The following is a 21,222-nucleotide window of genomic DNA, read 5'->3' as shown; positions in this document are numbered from 1 at the left end:
CTTTCCTGAGATTCGTTTTTGGAAAGGTTGTCTACCAATTCCAAGCCCTGTGTTTTGGCCTAAGCACAGCTCCTATGGTGTTTACGCATCTGATGAGGAATATAGCAAAATTCCTCCACTTATCGGACATCAGAGCCTCCCTTTATTTAGACGACTGGCTGTTGAGAGCCTCCACGAGTCGTCGCTGTCTGGAGAGTCTCAACTGGACTTTGGACTTGATCAAAGAACTAGGTCTGTTAGTCAATCTAGAAAAGTCTCAGCTCATTCCCTCCCAATCCATTGTGTACCTGGGAATGGAGATTCGGAGTCAGGATTTTCGGGCTTTTCCATCGGCCCCAAGGATAAGCCAAGCCCTAGATTGCATCCTGAGCATGCTGAAGAGGAGCAGTTGCTCGGTGAGACAGTGGATGAGTCTCACAGGGACCCTTTCATCGTTGGCCCTGTTCGTTGAGCTAGGGAGACTCCACCTCCGCCCTCTTCAATTCCATCTTGCAGCTCATTGGGACAAGGGTTTGACTCTCGAAGCAGTCTCTATCCCAGTCACCAAAGAGATGAAGACCACTCTCTTGTGGTGGAAGACCAATCTCCTTCTCAGGGAGGGCCTATCGTTGGCGATTCAGACCCCCAATCTTCATCTCTTCTCGGATGCATCGGACTCGGGCTGGGGCGCGACCTTGAACGGACAGGAGTGCTCGGGAACGTGGAACGAGGAACAGGAAACGCTCCACATCAACTGCAAGGAGCTACTAGCAGTTCATTTAGCCCTATTGAACTTCAAGTCCCTCCTGCTAGGCAAGGTGGTGGAGGTGAACTCCGACAACACCACAGCCTTGGCTTACATCTCCAAGCAAGGAGGGACCCATTCGAGGAGCCTATACGAGATCGCAAGGGACCTCCTCATTTGGTCAAGAAGTCTAAACCTCACCCTAGTTACGAGGTTCATTCAGGGCAACATGAACGTCTCAGCAGATCGCCTAAGCAGAAGGGATCAGGTCATCCCCACGGAATGGACCCTCCACAAGAGCGTGTGCAACAGACTTTGGACCTTGTGGGGTCAGCCGACCATAGATCTGTTTGCCACCTCCATGACCAAGAGACTTCCTTTGTACTGTTCCCCAGTTCCAGACCCAGCAGCAGTTCATGTGGATGCTTTTCTGCTGAACTGGTCCCATCTCGACCTTTACGCATTTCCACCGTTCAAGATCATAAACAAAGTCCTTCAGAAGTTCATCTCGCACGAAGGGACACGGCTGACGCTGGTTGCTCCCCTTTGGCCTGCAAGAGAATGGTTCACAGAGGTACTACAATGGCTGGTCGACGTCCCCAGGACTCTCCCTCTAAGAGTGGACCTTCTACGTCAACCTCACGTAGACAGGTTGCACCCAAACCTCCACGCTCTTCGGCTGACTGCCTTCAGACTGTCGAAAGATTCGCTAGAGCTAGAGGCTTTTCGAAGGAGGCAGCCAGTGCGATTGCCAGAGCAAGGAGGGTATCCACTCGTAGAGTCTACCAATCCAAGTGGGAAGTCTTCCGGAGCTGGTGTAGAGCCAATGCAGTTTCCTCTACCAATACCTCTGTGACCCAAATAGCTGACTTCCTATTACATCTTAGGAATGAGAGATCCCTTTCAGCTCCTACGATTAAAGGGTACAGGAGTATGTTGGCTTCAGTTCTCCGCCACAGAGGTTTGGACCTTTCTTCCAACAAGGACCTTCAAGACATCCTTAAGTCTTTTGAGACTTCTAAAGAGCGTCGTCTACCCACTCCAGGCTGGAACCTAGACGTAGTCTTAAGGTTCCTTATGTCACCTAGGTTCGAACCTCTCCAGTCAGCTTCCTTCAAGGACCTTACCCTCAAGACTCTTTTTCTCGTCTGCCTTGCAACAGCTAAAAGAGTCAGTGAGGTTCATGCCTTCAGCAAGAACATTGGGTTCACATACGAATCTGCAACATGTTCTTTACAGCTCGGATTCTTAGCTAAGAATGAACTTCCTTCACGTCCTTGGCCTAGATCGTTTGAAATACCTAGCCTCTCCAACATGGTAGGTAACGAGCTAGAAAGAGTTCTTTGCCCTGTCAGAGCTCTGAAATTTTATCTTAATAGGTCAAAACCTATTCGAGGACAGTCAGAAGCCTTATGGTGTGCCATCAAGAAACCTTCGAGGCCCATGTCCAAAAACGGGGTTTCGTATTATATAAGGCTTCTGATTAGAGAAGCCCATTCTCACTTAAAGGAGGAAGACCTTGCTTTGCTGAAGGTAAGGACCCACGAAGTGAGAGCCGTAGCTACTTCGATGGCCTTTAATAAAAACCGTTCTCTGCAGAGCATAATGGATGCAACCTATTGGAGGAGCAAGTCAGTGTTTGCATCATTTTATCTTAAAGATGTCCAGTCTCTTTACGAGAACTGCTACACCCTGGGACCATTCGTAGCAGCGAGTGCAGTAGTAGGTGAGGGCTCAGCCACTACATTCCCTTAATCCCATAACCTTTTTTAACCTTTCTCTTGAATGCTTTTATTGTTGTTTTTATGGTTGTTACGGTAGGCTAAGAAGCCTTCCGCATCCTTTTGATTTGGCGGGTGGTCAATTCATTCTTGAGAAGCGCCTGGGTTAGAGGTTGTGTAGAGGTCCTTTAGTAGGGGTTGCAGCCCTATATACTTTAGCACCTTTGAGTTGATTCAGCCTCCTAAGAGGAACGCTGCGCTCAGTAAGGAAGACGAACTTAAAAAAGAGGCAGAGTAACGGTTCAAGTCGACTTCCTTACCAGGTACTTATTATTTCATTGTTATTTTGAGATAACTGTTATATGAAATACGGGATACTTAGCTATCCTTTAATCTTGTACACTGGTTTTCACCCACCCCCCTGGGTGTGAATCAGCTACATGATTATCGGGTAAGTTTAATATTGAAAAATGTTATTTTTATTAGTAAAATAAATTTTTGAATATACTTACCCGATAATCATGATTTAATTGACCCTCCCTTCCTCCCCATAGAGAACCAGTGGACCGAGGAAAAATTGAGGAGGTGTCAACAAGAAGTACTGTAGTACCTGGCCACAGGTGGCGCTGGTGAGTACACCCCCTTCTAGTATTGTGATAGCTGGCGTATCCCTCCCGTAGAATTCTGTCGGGCAACGGAGTTGACAGCTACATGATTATCGGGTAAGTATATTCAAAAATTTATTTTACTAATAAAAATAACATATTGAATTGATAAGAATAGAATGGCCAACATGGTTTTTAAGTTAATTATAGTGATTATATAAAGTATGATATTGTGTAATCTTAGACCACTACAGAAAGTACCTTTTTATTTTATCAACATCAGGTTTAATCTTGGATATTAGTATGGTGGTAGATTATCTCCTAGTGATGACTTTCTTGGCAATGACATAGGTCTAAAGAAATTAGTATTAGTGTGCGCAAAGATTTGAAAAACATGGTTCTCATATATTCCTCCTTTTAAGATTACGCGCATTTAACTGTAAAGTTGCTATTACATGTATTATTTACCAAAATACATAGAGGCTAGTTAAGCTTAAGGATACCTAGTACATGTATCCTAATAGAATGTATAACTTTGTGACTGTTTAGAAGTACTAGTTGTAGTAGGCTATTGTTTCAAGATATTTTTTTTAACAATCTGGTAAATTTGAACAATATTGTACATTAGTATTTTATACATCTGAAATAGTTAAAGTATGAAAATGGGATTATAAATAAACTAGGTTATTTCATTTTGACTAATTAACTATCAAGAGAGGGAAGTTAAGAGAAATAGGGGAAATGCTCATGTATTTTTCTATTTAGTACATTTTGTTGTTAATTTGTTACTCATTTATTCTGAATACAGTATATACTCAAAACTAAGAAACTACTAAAAAATTTAAACCGTGTATATTTTCAAGACATCTAAAAGTGGTCTGATGTATATATATATATATATATATATATATATATATATATATATATATATATACGTATATATATACAGTATATATATATGTATATATATATATATATATATATATGTATATATATATATATATATATATATATATATATACTGTATATATATATATATATATATATATATATATATATATATATATATATATGATGATAAGATAAACACACACACACACACACACATATATATATATATATATATATATATATATATATATATATATATACAGTACATATATATATATATATATATATATATATATATATATATGTGTGTGTGTGTGTGTGTGTGTGTGTGTTTGTTTTATCATCATCATCATCATCATCATCATCAGCCATTACTAGTCCACTGCAGAACAAAGGCCTCAGACATGTCCTTCCATTTGCATCTGTTTATAATCTTTCTGTGCCAGTCCACACTTGCAAAGCTTTCTTAGTTTGTCAATCCATCGTCTTCTCTTCTTTCCACTTCTTCTTTTACAATCTCTAGGGTCCCATTCTCTCAATCTCATTAAATACTTCTAAATTTTAGAGAAAGGGGCATTTTATTTTTCATAATCTCATTTTGTTTACCAAATGCTCTCCATTTCATGCTTACCCTTCTTTTAATTTTGGTCTCACCTCCTGGTGAAACACATACTTACTGTCTGTCCTAAGTATATATATATATATATATATATATATATATATATATATATATATATATATTTATATATATATATATATATATATATATATATATATATACAGTATGTATGTGTGTGTATATATATATATATATATATATATATATATATATATATATATATATATATACACACACACACATATATATATATATATATATATATATATATATATATGTGTGTGTATATATATATATATATGTATATATATATATATGTATATATATATATATATATATATATATATATATATATATATATATACACACACATATATATATATATATATATATATATATATATATATATATATATATATATATATGTGTGTGTATATATATATATATATATATATATGTATATATATATATATATGTATATATATATATATATATATATATATATATATATATATATATATATATATATATATATATACTGTATATATACTCTGCATAAGAATAGTTCAACCCCAAATAGTAGATAGAAATTACAACTAGTTTATATTTTAAATTGAACACTTGACCGTGATGAAACTGAAACATTCGGGTACAAGATCTTTTGTTGTCACTCTAAGGCATTCTTAACTAAATTTGATATCAAATAGATTTTATATACTGTACAAATGACTTAACCCCAACGGGTTGATTCCTATCTATAATTCCCTTTGTTAAGAGGTATTATTGTTTTTGTATTTGGGTATATTTTTTACCCATTATTAGCTCAAAGTGTTTGTTTGAATTTGATTTGACTTCTCCATATGACATTAAACTTTTGCAAGGTTGGTAGCGTTGCGGATCTCTATTATAGAGGTCCCGAGTTCGGTCCCCGCCAGGGACGTGAATACCGTGAGACCTTCTACCGGGGGTACTCCCACGTGGCGCCTGGGGGGGAGGTTAGAGGGGACTAGTGATAGTCCCTGCTGGCTAATGGTCGCCCGAGGAGGACGATGTAAATCGTCTCTGTGGAGACCTAAAACCCGCAACTTTTTAACTTTTTAACTTTTAAAATATTCCAATGAAGATCAAAAGCATATTTGAATAAAGGATTAGCTTACTATATTATTTCCATTATTGTGTATTTCTTTAGGAAGCTGGAAAGCATTCCATTTATACTTGTCGATGGTGTAAGGTTTTCATAGTTCTTTGGATTAATCTTTGTCTTTGTTAGTTTTAGTAGAGAGATTAGTACTGCAAATTGTATTTTCGAGGAAAGATATTAGGTGTTGTATTGAAATCTATGAGGTTCTCCTGTTTTGAAAAAGTCTTGTTAACACATTTGAAAAAAGAAATTCATTCTTAGCTATGCTTGTAGCATTCATGTATTTAAAGGCTCGACTAGTAAAGTCCTTGAAGAAGTATTGTACAGTCTGATCATTCATAAGAAACAAAACAAAAAATGCTTTTAATCCAATTTAATTTTATGCTATTCAATTTTATAAGTCTTTTCCAAACAAATTCTCTGATTGTAACTGTATACCACATTATTAAGTTTATGTATATTGTTTTAATGCTTCATTGCTTATAGAGTGTTTTTTGTTGTTTGTTAATGTTCTTGTTTAATAGCAAGTGATACCTCGCCTTTTAGTACTTGTTGATTTTGGTTATGAGTTTGGATAATCAGCCTTTATAGTTGCTGGTTGTGCTAGCAATCTGTGTGACAAAGAGGTAGTTGTAGAAGCTTTTCAGTGGTTGTGAAGTGTGGTTTCAGTGGTTGTAAACAGTGGTTTGCTTGACTTGTTTTAATTTGAGGGACATTATTACTCAATCTTGTGTGTTTAGCAGTGAACAGTGTGTTTAGCTATTCATTTGAGCTCTCTGTATTTGAATTATGCAGTTTTATATAAAATATAAAATAATTTCCCTTGATTGAAATCAGTTTGGATAGGTGGTTGTTCTTAATGAAAAAGTTGATGTCATTCTAGAAGATTACGGGATTAGTTTTCTTAACTTTTCATGTATGTTTTCAAATACCTTTCTTTTTAATCATCAGCTGAAATTACAAGAATTTAATAAGTGTTTTGTGTTCATTAGCCCCTTTCATATATGAATGAAGCATTCTTTATAATCGACGTTTGGGATACATTTCAGATACTTATCTTTTAAAGCATATATTTTCAAACACTCGTAAGACAAACTAGTTTGGAAATTAAAGAAGGTGATCTCAGTAATGGTTGTTCAATCGCTCACCATTCAAGATCCTTATTTTAACTTATAAGGATATCATGCTATTTATATTATAGCCTGCCTTGGAAAGACTTCTGACTGTCTCCATTTTGCCCCTTGAACTTTTATTAAATCTGTGTTCATTCAAATTCCAAATTCTTTTACTGTTATAAAGCTTCAACTCCTTTTTCTAGTGGATAAACTTGATGCGGAAACGCCAAAGAAAATCGTAGTAATAGATAGTAGATGAGATTTGTTTTTATTTTGCCTAACCCATTGTCATCTGTTGGAAGCATAGCAGAAGTTAGTTTTGAATTTCCTTATTTAACTGCTATTCTGGCTGTTATCACTGAATTTTTGTGATGATTATTGACTTGTGCTGTTTTTTTGCATGTTGGTGGAAGCATTTCACTGAAGTGGCTTATAAGTGGTATTTTATTATAATCCTTAATTTTTCAATATTAATCTTACCCGATGATCATGTAGCTGTCAACTCTGTTGCCCGACAGAAATCTACGGTCGGGATACGCCAGCGATCGCTATACAGGTGGGGGTGTACACAACAGCGCCATCTGTGAGCAGGTACTCAAGTACTTCTTGTCAACAAGAACTCAATTTTTCCTCTGTCGTGCCACCGGATAGACCTACTTGGATACGCTGTTGATTCTGGAGTTATTGTTCACGATTTGGTGATGTATTTGCTCTAGAGTTTAGCCTTCGCTATTCAGGAAGCTTTATCATTAGCTTAGCAAGCTTTTGGAATTAATTTGATTTAATTATGGTGACGAAGAGAGTATGGACTCTCTTTCACTTTTAAATGGCCGACCCTTCCCTTAGACGGAAGTGTTGGTGTCGAAGAGAGTATAGACTCTCTTTCACTTTTTATACCCACCCTTCCCTTAGACGGAAGTGTGTTTAGGTTTTTGGTAATTTTGCTTAACAAAGTTATAGATTTATTTTATTTCTCTCCGCCATTTATAGGCCTCTTCGATTAACTTCCATTTATTATAAACTTATAAAAATTAATTTTTATGTTTGTTTATATGCGACCTTTCCTAATAGTAGGCGGTCCTTACTTGGAACCGAAGTTAATTAACATTGAGCCCGTCATATCGTTTTTCCTGTTAAGAATTTATGCTATTTTAATTTTAATGTTTTTGAAAGAATTTCTTTGATAGTCTCGTACTGTTTTCAAAGTTGAACTAACGTTTTGTTTAGTCTCCGCAGTTGTTGACGTTCAGAACGTTCAACTTGCGCTCTATCGTTACGATAGAGAGAGAGTATTTCACGGTTTCACGTTGCAGTAAGAGTAAACCGATTCTAGCGTTTCGTTCATTCTTTCTTAGCTTAAATGGTTTTAATTCTAATAAAGGAACTTTTTATTTGGGAAACCTTTCAGTTTTTTCCTTTAACAAATAATATGTTTTAACGATATATATAATTGGGCTCTTCTCTCAGGTTCTAAGTCAAGAGAGAGAGAGAGAGAGATAGAGACGGAGGGAGAGAGAGGAGGATAAACGTTGTTCTCGTTTTTTGCTCTTCTCCCTAGTCGCTATAGGGGAAGAAGGTAAAACGTTTCTAGAGTTTTATTCTTGTTCCCAGGCTTTATGCGGTGAGAGATTTTAAACGTAGTTTATTTGATCTAGTGTTTAGTCTCTTTTCCAGCCACTGAATTCTTTATCTTTCATTATGTTTTTCTGTTACATTGTAATACTGTTTTCGCAATTACTACCTTTTAATGAAGGATAGGATTGCGTGTTTCAGGTACAAACCACTTAAAGTTTCGAGTTCAGTGAAATAAGTGCAAACAGAAAATCAAAAGTGATAAAGTGATATGCGCAAAGTGTTACAGTGTTGCGTTCGAGGGTTCGTCTGTTCGTGCCAGTTGTTCACCTAGTCCGATACCTCTTACAAGCTCCCAAGCCCAGGGGAGAAGTAATGTCGAAGGACTTATGGGTTCCACAGGCCTTGATCAACGAACAGACGTTTCCCTCCGTGGTTTCGGGTGTATCTACACACGTTGCCGACGTGATCACCCCACCCACACAAAGACGAGAGAGCCCATTTATTCCTCGTCTGCGGAAGAGGTTTCTCGCAGAAACCATGGACCAAATCTTGCAGCTTTTAAGTGCAAGTCGGTCCCTTCCGCGCAAGTCCAACGGCCTAGGTGTAGCCACTGGGTCAGTTCGGACTTGCTGCAGTACGACAACTGCACACCTCCCAAGAGAGGCAAGGTGGTACCGCAACAGGCAGTAACTCCGTCTGTTGCCGCACCAGCGGTTTTAGACCCTCAGTCACAACGGACAGTAGCTCCGTTTGTTGTTGTCTTTCATAGACCCTAGTGGTCCATGCTGCAGACTATACAGTCTCAGCTTGCTCCTTCATGCAGGAGTATCATGCTGGAAGGTTGACAATGCACCTGTTAACCTACAACCCGACGAGGTTGTGCGCTCAGCAGATACTGCGGCTGCCTGCTCCCACCCTCCACCTGTGAGAGCTCCACCACCGATGCGCAGTCCACCCTGCCAGACGCATGTTCTTGCTGCACCATCTGCTAACATGCGTGAGCTACCGCATCAGCAGTGGGAAGGTTCTGTAGAGCTGCCGGGTTCCAGCACTATGCGGCATTCTCCGCAGCCCATGCAGCATGCTCTGCATACCTTACAGCATGCTCCGCATACCATGCAGCATGCTCTGCATACCTTACAGCATGCTCCGCATACCATGCAGCATGAGCCGCATACCTTACAGCATGCTCCGCATACCATACCGCATGCTCCTCAACCCACCGCAGCCCCTCCCACGCTCCAGCACTCTGCTTTTGTTGTTGCTAGCTCCCAGACTCCGACTGCGGAGAAGGTTGACGATGCACCCGTGGGCCTACACCTCCCACGGTTGTGCGCCCGGCATGGCTTCCTGCTCTCACACTCTTGTTGTGAGAGCTCCTCCACCCATGCACAAGTCAACCCTGCCAGATGTATGATGACTCCCACACACAGAGCACTCCGTTGCCGTGCGTGAGCTACCACAAGCTGCCGTGTTTTGACACGGTGTGTCAGCCTCCGCAACACACTGTGGTTACCGCCACTCGCCAGCAGCAAACTAGTCAGTCAGGAGTTGAGGCTTCCCCACACAACTTTGGTTGTTGCCAACTCACAAACTGTCATACAGTTACATGACGTTGCCTTCTGGTCTGCTACTTATACACCAGTGCTGTATGTCCTCACGCTCCTGTTGTGGTTGACAGTTCAGTTTTTGACAGTTCACAGACTGTCAAGCAGTTTCATAACGTTGCCTTCTGGTCTGCTGCTTTTGCACCAGTGAAACCCTCACTGAGAGAAAGTGCTGTTCTCCCTCCTTCTGATATTCCCTTGAGGACTCTGTCATTTGGAGAGGAGCCTTAAGCTGCTTAGCCTCCTATGGACTTTTATTTAAGCATAACATGCTTCCAGGGAGGGTAAATGGTTCCGCTTCAGTCGCTAACCCCGTCTGTTGCCACACCTGCTCCCATAGACCTTGGGCTTTGTTGCAAGACATGCAGTCCAAGCTTAGTCCTTGATAGAGGATTTTTTACGGAGTCAGTGTGTCACTGGGAAGACGTTCAACAACCAGCAGAGGTGACTTGTTGTGACGCAGTGCGGCAACCTCAGCAACCCGATAAGGAGTTGTCTGTACTACCCAGACAGTCTAGTCAGTTTCGGGTTGTTGCTGTACTTCCTCGCTTCCCCATGGTTGACAGTTCACAGACTGTGCAGCAGTACCATGATCTTGTGTCCGGCTCCGTCACGCATCCACCAGTGCGACCGGATTCAGCGAGTCAGACGTTGCCCACTCCGTTGCCGTTTCCTCATCAGTTTCGGATGAGGAACCCTCTGATGAGGACATGGCTGAACGAGAAGATCAATCCCCAGCCCTGCTATCCATCCAGAAGATGCTGAAGAAGGAATACGGCCCTGTCAGGCTGTGGATGAGTCTGGTTAGGACACTGTCATCCGTGGTGCATTTGGTGTCACTTGGAAGACTACACCTCCGTCCTCTTCGGTTTCATCTAGCTCTTCACTGGAAAAGGACAAGACGCTACAAGCGGTCTCGATCCCGGTTTCCGGAAGATAAGTCTGGTCTAACCTGAGGAAAGGACTTATCAACCTTTTATAGGGTCTTCCCCTGACTGTTCAGACTCCCAACCACGTTCTCTTCTCAGACGCATCGGACGTAGGCTGGGGTGCGACCTTAGGCGGTAGGGAATGCTCGGGATTATGGAACTCGCGTCAAAGGACAATGCATTTTAACTGCAAGAAGCTTCTGGCAGTAAGTCTGACCTGGAAAAGCTTCAGGTCTCTCCTTCAAGACAAAGTAATGGAGGTCAACACGGACAACTCCCTGCTTTGATGTTCATCTCCTAGCAAGGAGGGACCTACTCTCTGACATGGTGCGAGTTCGCTAGTGACCTCCTCTCCTGTTCAACAGGTCTTGACTTTTCACTAGTAACAATTTCTTCCAAGGCAACTCGAATGTCTTAGCAGTTTGTCTCAGTAGGAAGGGACAATAATTCCAACATATTGGACCCTCCACAGAGATGTATGCAAGAGACTTTGGGTCACTTGGGGCCATCCAACCATGGATCTCTTCGCAACCTCGATGTCCAAGAGGCTCTCAACAGACCCAGCAGTGGTTCTTTTAGATGCCTTTCTACTAGATTAGTCTCATCTAGATCTATATGCATTCCCTCCGTTCTAGTTTGTCAACAAGGTACTGCAGAAGTTCGCCTCTCACGTTGGGACAAAGTTGACACTAGTTGCTTCCCTCTGGCCCGCGAGAGAATAACTTACCGAGGTACTTCGATGGCTAGTAGACGTTCCCAGAACTCTTCCCCTAAGGGTGGACCTGCTACGTCTGCCACGCGTAAGAAGGTACTCCAAGGCCTCCACGCTCTTCGTCTCACTGCCTTCAGAGTATCGAAAGACTCTCGAGAACTAGAGGTTTTTCGAAGGAGGCAACCAGAGCGATTGTTAGAGCAAGGAGAACATCCACCCTTAGAGTCTACCAATCGAAGTGGGGAATCTTCCTAAACTGGTGCAAGTCAGTATCCGTATCCTCGACCAGTACCTCTGTAACTCAAATAGCTGACTTCCTCTTAGATCTGAGAAAAGAGCGATCTCTTTCAGCTCCCACTTTCAAGGGTTACAGAAGCTTGTTGGCATCAGTCTTCCGTCACAGAGGCTTAGATCTTTTTAACAATAAAGATCTACAGGACCTCCTTAAGTCTTTTGAGACCACGAAGGAGCGTCGTTTGGTTACACCTGGTTGGAATTTAGACGTGGTTCTAAGATTCCTTATGTTAGACAGGTTCGAACCACTTCAATCAGCCTCCCTGAAAGATCTCACCTTTAAGACTCTTTTCCTAATATGCTTTACCAGCTAAAAGAGTCAGTGAGATTCATGCCTTCAGCAAGAACATCGGATTTTCATCCGAAACGGCTACATGTTCTACATCTTGGTTTTCTAGCCAAACACGAGCTGCCTTCTCGGCCTTGACCAATATCGTTCGTTATTCCAAACTTATCGATATGGTTGGAAAGGAACTAGAAAGAGTATTATGTCCTGTAGAGCTCTTAAGTTCTTTAAAAAAAAAAAAAAAAAAAAAAAAACCTTTATGAGGCCCGTCTGAAGCTTTAGGGTGTTCAGTTAAGAATTCATCTTTGCCTATGTCAGAGAATTCTTTATCCTATTATTTTCAGACTGTTAATACGAGAAGCTCATTCCCTTCTGAATGAGGAAGACCAAGCTTGGCTGAAGGTAAGGACACACGAAGTTAGAGCTATCACAACTTCCGTGACCTTTTAATAAAATAGATCTCTGCAAAATATTTTCGACGCAACCTTTTGGAAAAGCTAATCAGTGTTCGCGTCTTTTATCTTAAGAATGTCCAGTCTCTTTACGAGAACTGCTACACTCTGGGACCATTCGTAGCAACGAGTGCAGTAGTGGTGGGGGCTCCACCACTACAATTCCCTAATTCCAGAACCTTTTTAATCTTTCTCTTGAAATATTTCTGGGTTGTCCGGAAGGCTAAGAAGCCTTCCGCATCCTGGTTGATTTGGCGGGTGGTCAAATTCTTTCTTGAGAAGCGCCTAGATTAGAGGTTGTGATGAGGTCCTTTAGTATGGGTTGCAGCCCTTAATACTTCAGCACCTAGGAGTCGCTCAGCATCCTAAGAGGATCGCTAGGCTCAGTAAGGAAGACGTACTTAAAAAGGCAGAGTAATGGTTCAAGTCGACTTCCTTACCAGGTACTTATTTATTTTATGTTTGTTATTTTGAATAACGGCTAAAATAAGATACGGGATACTTAGCTTCTTTGTTAACATGTATGCTGGTCTCCACCCACCACCCTGGGTGTGAATCAGCTACATGATCATCGGGTAAGATTAATATTGAAAAATGTTATTTTCATTAGTAAAATAAATTTTTGAATATACTTACCCGATGATCATGAATTTAAGGACCCGCCCTTCCTCCCCATAGAGAACCAGTGGACCGAGGAGAAAATTGAGTTCTTGTTGACAAGAAGTACAGTGATACCTCGGTACTCGACCATAATCCGTTCGAGATCCGTGTTCGACCTCCGATTTGTTCGAGTACCGAATTTTTTTTCCCCATAAGAAATAATGGTATATATTCTATTCCGTTCCCAAGCACTCGAACAGGCCCAAAATATTAATAAAACGTGTACCTAAACAACAATAATTATCTAAATGTGTATGAAATTGGTCAGAAAATCCTATAAAACAATTTTAAACCATTTACTGTACTAAAATAAAACAATTTTAAACCATTTTCTGTACTGTAGTGAACATACCTTTGAGCAGCGGTTCGATGGCATACAGGGATGGATGTGGAGAGGATGGAAGGGGGAGGTTACTGCTTGGAAGGAGAGTCCCCTTCCATGATGTGGCGGGGTAGTTCTCCTTCAGGAGTTGTTTCTCTCTCCAATGAAAGGGTGGGCAGATCTATTTCAGGGGTTTCTTCTCTTCTTTGTCTCTTCTTTGGAGGAGAAACAGGCTTTGATGTAGCAGCTTTCTTTTCTTTTGTGAAAAACTGGTCTATTGTTAATTGTTTCTTCCTCCTCTGCAGTATTCTTCGAAAATGATACATGACACTATCATTAAACATATGCACTGCCCGGTTTGCTACTGCAATTTCTGGGTGGTATTTTTCAGCAAAAGCCTGCACATCTGCCCACTTGGAACAAATTTCATTGATGAGAGAACTTGGAACATCCTCCCTTACCTCATCCTCTTCTGAAGATTCCTGCTCCACAATCAGATCCTGCTGCTGTTGTTGTTGCAGGTGCAACAATTCCTCCACAGTCAACTCGGTAGAATGGCTTTCTACAAGCTCATCAATATCATCCTTGTCGACCTCAAGCCCCAAACTCCTGCCCATGACAACAATTTCCTCAACGACATCAGTGTCATCAGAAATTACAGGGGTAGCAGTGCTTGGACCCGCCTCTGGTTGGAAACCTTCAAACTCCCTCTCTGTGACACATGATGGCCACAGCTTACGCCAGGCAGAGTTCAATGTCCTATAGGTCACACCTCGCCAAGCTTGGTCAATCATGTTAACAGAGTTGAGGATGCTGAAGTGTTCCTTCCAGAATTCCTTTAGGGTCAACTTCGTGTCACTGGTCACTTCAAAACACTTTCTGAAAAGGGCCTTGGTATAGAGTTTTTTGAAGTTTGAAATGACCTGTTGGTCCATGGGCTGGAGTATGGGAGTAGTATTGGGGGGCAAGAATTTGATTTTGATAAAGCTGTATTCTTCTTTCAAGTCATCCTCGAGACCTGGAGGATGTGCAGGAGCATTGTCCATAACCAGAAGACATTTCATTGGCAAGCTCTTTTCAATGAGGTAAGCCTTAACCTGGGGGGCAAACACTTCGTTTATCCACTCAGTAAAGAATTGTCTTGTGACCCAAGATTTAGTGTTCGAGCGCCACATAACTGGTAGTGCACTTTTACAAATATTATTTCGTTTGAACACCCGGGGGTTGTCCGAGTGGTACACTAACAAGGGTTTGATCTTGCAATCGCCACTTGCATTTGCACACAGCAACAATGTTAGCCTATCTTTCATTGGCTTGTGACCTGGCATCTTCGTCTCGTCCTTGGTAATGTACGTATTGGCTGGCATTTTCTTCCAAAATAACCCAGTCTCATCACAATTAAAGACTTGTTGTGCGATCAAATTTTGTTCATTTATGTACCGATCGAATTCCCCCACGTATTTATCGGCTGCAATTTGATCCGAACTAGCTGCCTCCCCATGCCTAGTAACACGATGAATACCTGTTCTATTACGAAACTTTTCAAACCAACCCCTGCTCGCTTTAAATGTAAATGAATCACTTTCACTGGTACTCGGACTTTTCTTCACTAATTCTTCATAGATATGCAACGCTTTTTCACAAATGAACGCTTCACTAACACTTTCCCCGGCCAACTGTTTTTCTTTAATAAATATTAAAAGCAACTTTTCCATCTCCTCAATCACTTGTGGCCTTTGCTTAGTTACCGCCGTAACTCCCGTTGCAACATTCGCCTTCTTAATCATTTCTTTATGCTTTAAAAACGTAGAAATGGTCGACTTCGCCATTCCGTATTCTACCGCTAAATCGGACACTCGTACACCATTCTCATATTTCGCTATAATTTCCTTCTTCAACTCGATCGTTGTTCGCACTGTTTTCCTCTTCTCCTTCCCCTTAACACTCATTACTTTCTTGGGACTCATTATGAAAGCTAAAAAAGCAATTAAAAGCACTGAAAATCACTAAATCACAACGAATGCTGATCGCGCGTTGTCTGAGTGACGCTCTCGAGAGAACTGATGCTTCCCGAACAAGCGAGAGTGGCCGAGATGGCGCGATCATCACAAAGCCCATGCGGTCGTCACGTGTTCGGCTGGTCGAGTACCGAATTTTTGGTCGAGCACCGCAGCAAAAATTTCTCGAAAATTTTGGTCGAACTCCGAATTGTTCGAGTATAGAGTCGTTCGACTACCGAGGTATCACTGTACTTGAGTACCTGCTCACAGATGGCGCTGTTGTGTACACCCCCACCTGTATAGCGATCGCTGGCGTATCCCGACCGTAGATTTCTGTCGGGCAACAGAGTTGACAGCTACATGATCATCGGGTAAGTATATTCAAAAATTTATTTTACTAATGAAAATAACATTTTGTTGTACAGTAGCGCCTATACTGTACAATGTATATTTTGAGTCTATTATTACTCATAAATTTTATCTTATGTGTTATTTTATTAAAGAGGGAACAAATTTGACTCTCGTAATATACATTTTTTTGTTTATCTGTATGAAAACCTGTCATTCCAGGCAGTGATAATAGGACCTAGTGTGAAGATAAAATATGTGCACCGTGTCATACTATTCAGTTACCACATTTCTTTTTGCATTTGTTTCGTTTGTGTCAGAAGAAATATGTTAAGTATATATTTATTCCAATATAGATATAAACCTTTTGTCCTTTAATTTGAACGTCTTCAGCTGAGCTGCAATGGCCATTGAATCATTAACAAAGAAGGTGCAGTAGTTAATGACAAGTAGGTGAGGGTAATCACCTACCTGGCTGACTATCACATCACTTTTGTCTGTATCACATCACTGTTGTGTTTGGGCACAACTAGTACATGTGCATTGTTGCTGCTCAATTTTGACTGTTGGGTTTTTTCTTAATTTTGATGTGATAAGTGTTACTCTTTTGTAAGTTCACTTGCTTGTACTGTCAGTATAAGTGGACAGAAAGGTAAGAATGTTGTAAGGTGAATTTTGTTCCCACAGGAATACAAACCTAATCTCCATGTATTGTGTACTTTTGTGAGGGGCATAACTGTATGCAGCTCCCCTGAGGAGTTTGTTTACGTTCTTCCGATTAGGAAAACTATGAACTTCTCTTTATAACAACTTGGCTAGTGCTATTGTAGTACACATATCATCCTGTGACTGTTATCTTGATGTTAGGTAAAGTGGTTCCACAGGCTGGGTGAGGGCGGTCGTTGCACCCACCTTTATTATTCCTGTTTGAACATAAGGAACCCCTGACGAAGTGTCTTGCTCACCTTCTGAGTTCCTGCCGTGTCATGAGAAGAGTGTCTATTCCCTGAGAGGCCAGATTTGCAGACTGGCCGATAGCCTCATGGTTTGTTAAGGGGAACCTGAGCCTAGTGTTACAGCTCCTGTTCTTGCATAAGTGGTATGAGGGGTTCTATATTGACATATCACAAAGCACCATAGAACAGGTAAGGGTAGGGAATATGCCAAATGTGGTTCCCTGTTATGCTTAATTCCCTGCTTGTTTCCCTGCCCTTACAGTTGAATTCTCTACTTCTGGTCCTTGGATGATGGTTCATATGTATTGGTCTTCATTTATTTTTTTGCGGAGTGAAATTTAAACAGATATGTCTACTGTTTTAGCAATAGATTTGAGAAACTCTTGTATATTTTTCATACTTGTTTTATTCATTATACAGGGCTTTCTCATGAAATACTATGTAATAATCAAAGTCCCGAGTCTTTAAAGGGTAATTCACAAAGGTCTTTGGTAGTTTTATATACTCTGTGCAGACCATGCTAGTTCCTTTTGCTTGTCACCGACAAATCAGAAAAAAAGGTTAGTCACTAATAATTGTATGTTTTATTTTGATATGCCAAACTGATTCAACTTAATTGACCAATCTTAGTATCTATTCATTGCAGAGTTCTAACAAGATAATTTCATAGTTAATGAGATATGAGATGATTAGGATGAAAGTTTTGGTATTATTAGTTTATTTACTTTTCATTTGCAAGTTCGTTTAGCCCATCTTGAGTTTTTACCTACCGGTAAATCCTCTCAACAAAACATATTTTTGCAGATATTTCCTTTATTAGATATGCAAAGTGCTACAAAAAAACCAGTAAGGCCAGGGGCTTATATTTTGGGTGATGTGCTGTTTTGTTGATATTTTTTGTTTCCCAAGATCATTCCTTGGCCATAGTGTTTGGGAACAGACTGACCTCTTACAGGAAAAAAGGTTTTCTAAAGACATTCTTCTTCTTCTATTCACATGCTTTTTCCCATTTTTGTATGGGGTAAGCAAGGTTGTCTTCTTTACCATTTGTTAAGTAGATATATAAATATTTTACTTGAATTATTCTCTTCTTATCCATAACATAATAATTTTTATTCTAAATTGGTTAGATATTGCCTAGACAGCAAGAAAATTTCTAATTTAGTGAACTAAGAACCTTCTTTATGTAAGGGTTACCATTTTATTTACACCTTGCTCTACTACTGCACTTACATGTATAACATAAGTAAAGTAATATGTTTATACCTATATACATTTTTTAGTACAAGAATTATTTAGAAGTTATTTTCATCCATTTTTTGTCTATGGTTTAACTTTATGAAATTAAGATAGTGACTTTATACTTAACTAAATGTTAAGAGCACCTTTTCTGTATTCTTACCTCATTTGAAGAAACAATAAACAAAATTCTAAATTTAATTTCCTTTTAATGTAGGTTTGGTTGCTGTTAAAAATTCAATTAAAATAACATTTTATAAATCCCTTTAATTTTATTTAGTTTTATAATTCCTTTTATATTTTGTTATTATACATTTTACTGCCAGGCTGGTAGGAACGTAGAGAGGAGAGGTCCTCTTTTTTGTTTCATTTTTTTATGTCGGCTACCCCCCAAAATTGGGGGAAGTACCTTGGTATATGTATGTATGTACATTGTACAGCATATTATTAGCCTTGCTACAGTATGCTTAATTTATATTGCCACATAGTATCTAAATATAGGTTTTTGACTATGCTTTTCTTATGCAGGTTCCTTATTGCTCCTTTGCATTTGCTAGTCAAGAAAATTCGGGCAGTTGGACATTGATAGAGCCACCTTTTCCACCTGTCACTCACTCAGCAAATATGAGATATGACTGGAAGATTCTCGTACCATAGCTGTTTTCCGTCCGTATCTTCCAAGTATGCGATATGTATTGTGATCCTGTAAGAGTGAGTTTAACACTGTTTTGTGTGCCATTAACATCTTGTCCAGGTAGGCCCTTAATATTTATTTCAGTGATAACAGCCGAAACTATAATTTCTTTTCAACGTTGTGAAGGGTATCAATTCCAGATTGAAGTGTTATACAATACTTTATTTTACATACTTTTAGAGATGTATAATTGGTGTTTGTGGTACTTATTGGTGTAAATTTAATGATTATATTATTTATGCCTTATGTTTCAACAAATCATACTATGCTTCAAAAGCCTTTATTAGCAGATTTTGAGGTAAAATGTCATGTCATGTTTATATACTACTTATCTTGTGGTGTATAGGATTTTTGTCAAAGTTTATCTTTTGTTTTAGAGATGATAAATTTTTGTGATAAAATTTTTACAGCTAATTTGATTTTAGGGAGAATGATAAATAAGAATGTAAATTGTTAAGTGTTTGCTGGTGTTCATAGAAGTGTAACAATGTTGGTAGCCTTATATTGTTATGGTAAAGTATTATGGTGTGATAGCTAGCTACAGTTCACATACAGTGTTTACTGTAAATAAGGTTTATTCTATTGTAAGTATGTTGATAGTATTTTTCTTGTATATCTGTATGTTTATGAGTGAGTCTGCAAATCTATCAAGGATTTAAGTTACCATATAGTGTCTTATTAGTTTATTTATTTTTTATTTGCTATTTTTTTTATCTTACATAACTAATCTGTTATGTATATTAGTCATTTTTGAACCACCTAATTATTTTGCTGTGAACAGCATAACCTTAAGAAATGAGCTTAAAAGCTAAAAAACATGGTGTAGTTATTTGTTTAAAGTTTACTCATTGACTAAAATTGCATATTCATTGTTACGAGATATAAGGTAATGCCAATATACTTTAAATGTTTTTATGAGCATTTATGGGTTATCAAATGAAAAGAGCAACCAAAGATTTGTGAATTTCTAACACTCTGACAAGTTAGGAAAAGTACCTAGGTAATTATTTTTTATCATTAATTATTTATTCTACTCTCCAAAGAAATGTTGTATTACATGTCTACATGTATTGTGTAATCTCCATTATTTTTGTGGAATTTTCTGCAATATTTTTATAGGAAAATCTGAGTGTGTTCATAAAAATTATAGGTTCTTTTATGTTTATTAGAGCCAAAATTCTTTGTTTGAATGGACAGACAAACTGGCTAATCTTTGGATGAATTGGAATTAAACATTAGATACACAAATGGATGAAACCTTCACCAACATGATGGGCCCTCTGTCTAATCTCATGGTTCTGTTTTAGACTTTAAGTCATCATTATTATACTGGTTTATTCATATTACTCTTGAAGATTAATTTATCCAGACCACTATAGTCAATTCTTTTTAGTGAAGCAGATTTACACCAACTCGTAGGTTTGCCCTTATAGATCAGAAAAGTTTCCTGATTGCTGATTGGTTGGACGAGATAATTCTAACCAATCAGATAACAGGAAACTTTTCCGAGTTAATAGAGAACCCCTGCGAGTCAGTGCAAATGTGCCTCATTAAAAAAAAAATGAGTTTAGGCTACTGTAATTCATTACAGAAAAAAAATCAAGGTATACTTGGTTAGGTTCTTGATGAGAGTTAACTTTAGGGGAATTCTTATGCCCTATGCTAACAGAAAATCTTCTTTTAGGAAATTATAACAAATATTTAGTATTTTTAGATTATTTTATAAAATGCTTTATATTTATGTACATTTGCAGTTATATATATATATATATATATATATATATATATATATATATATATATATATATATATATATATATATATATATATATATATACATATACATATACATATACATATACATATACATATACATATACATATACATATACAGTAATTAGACAGCTATTGTGGGTGTTTTGTTCTAGGCCCCAGTGCGATTGCTTAGAAACTGTAAAGCAGATACAGAAATATACAGTAAAGGTCAAAAGGTTTAAAGGTCACTCATGAATGGCAGAGGCAATGCCCTAGACTAGAGACTGAATGATCTGACTTGGTTGATCGACAAGAACAACCTCATTAGAGGAGTCCCTCTCGACTTCTTATCTCTAGACTTGCATTTGTTCTTGGACGCTTTAAGGGACGAGTGTTGTAGCGGGATGTATACAAAACACAACCCCCACACCCTTGATCACTCTACTTTCTCAATATCCCACAATACAAACTTTCCCCTGACTCTACTTCAAACTGGACTCTTGGACAGAAGGAAAATGAAAACAAAACATAGCCTTAAAATTATATTCACCGCAACCAAAAGCAAAAAAAATTCTGC

At 38.9% G+C, this 21,222-nt stretch overlaps 1 protein-coding gene across 3 annotated transcripts in view; it reads left to right on the top strand.

Moving 5' to 3' along the window:
- Positions 1-20,637, top strand: part of Epp (Ecdysteroid phosphate phosphatase) — a 106,276-nt gene extending 85,639 nt beyond the window's left edge. For all 3 annotated transcript variants that reach the window (XM_068349923.1, XM_068349921.1, XM_068349918.1), the window contains one exon: positions 18,725-20,637. In XM_068349923.1, the coding sequence (XP_068206024.1) occupies positions 18,725-18,853 (129 nt within the window). In that variant the 3' untranslated portion in view covers positions 18,854-20,637. The remainder of the gene's footprint in view (positions 1-18,724) is intronic.
- The last annotated feature ends 585 nt before the right edge of the window (positions 20,638-21,222 follow it).

The sequence above is a fragment of the Palaemon carinicauda genome, chromosome 26 (genome assembly GCF_036898095.1).
Source record: "Palaemon carinicauda isolate YSFRI2023 chromosome 26, ASM3689809v2, whole genome shotgun sequence".
Classification (NCBI taxonomy): domain Eukaryota; kingdom Metazoa; phylum Arthropoda; class Malacostraca; order Decapoda; family Palaemonidae; genus Palaemon; species Palaemon carinicauda.
This window is presented reverse-complemented; position numbering and strand designations above follow the sequence as displayed.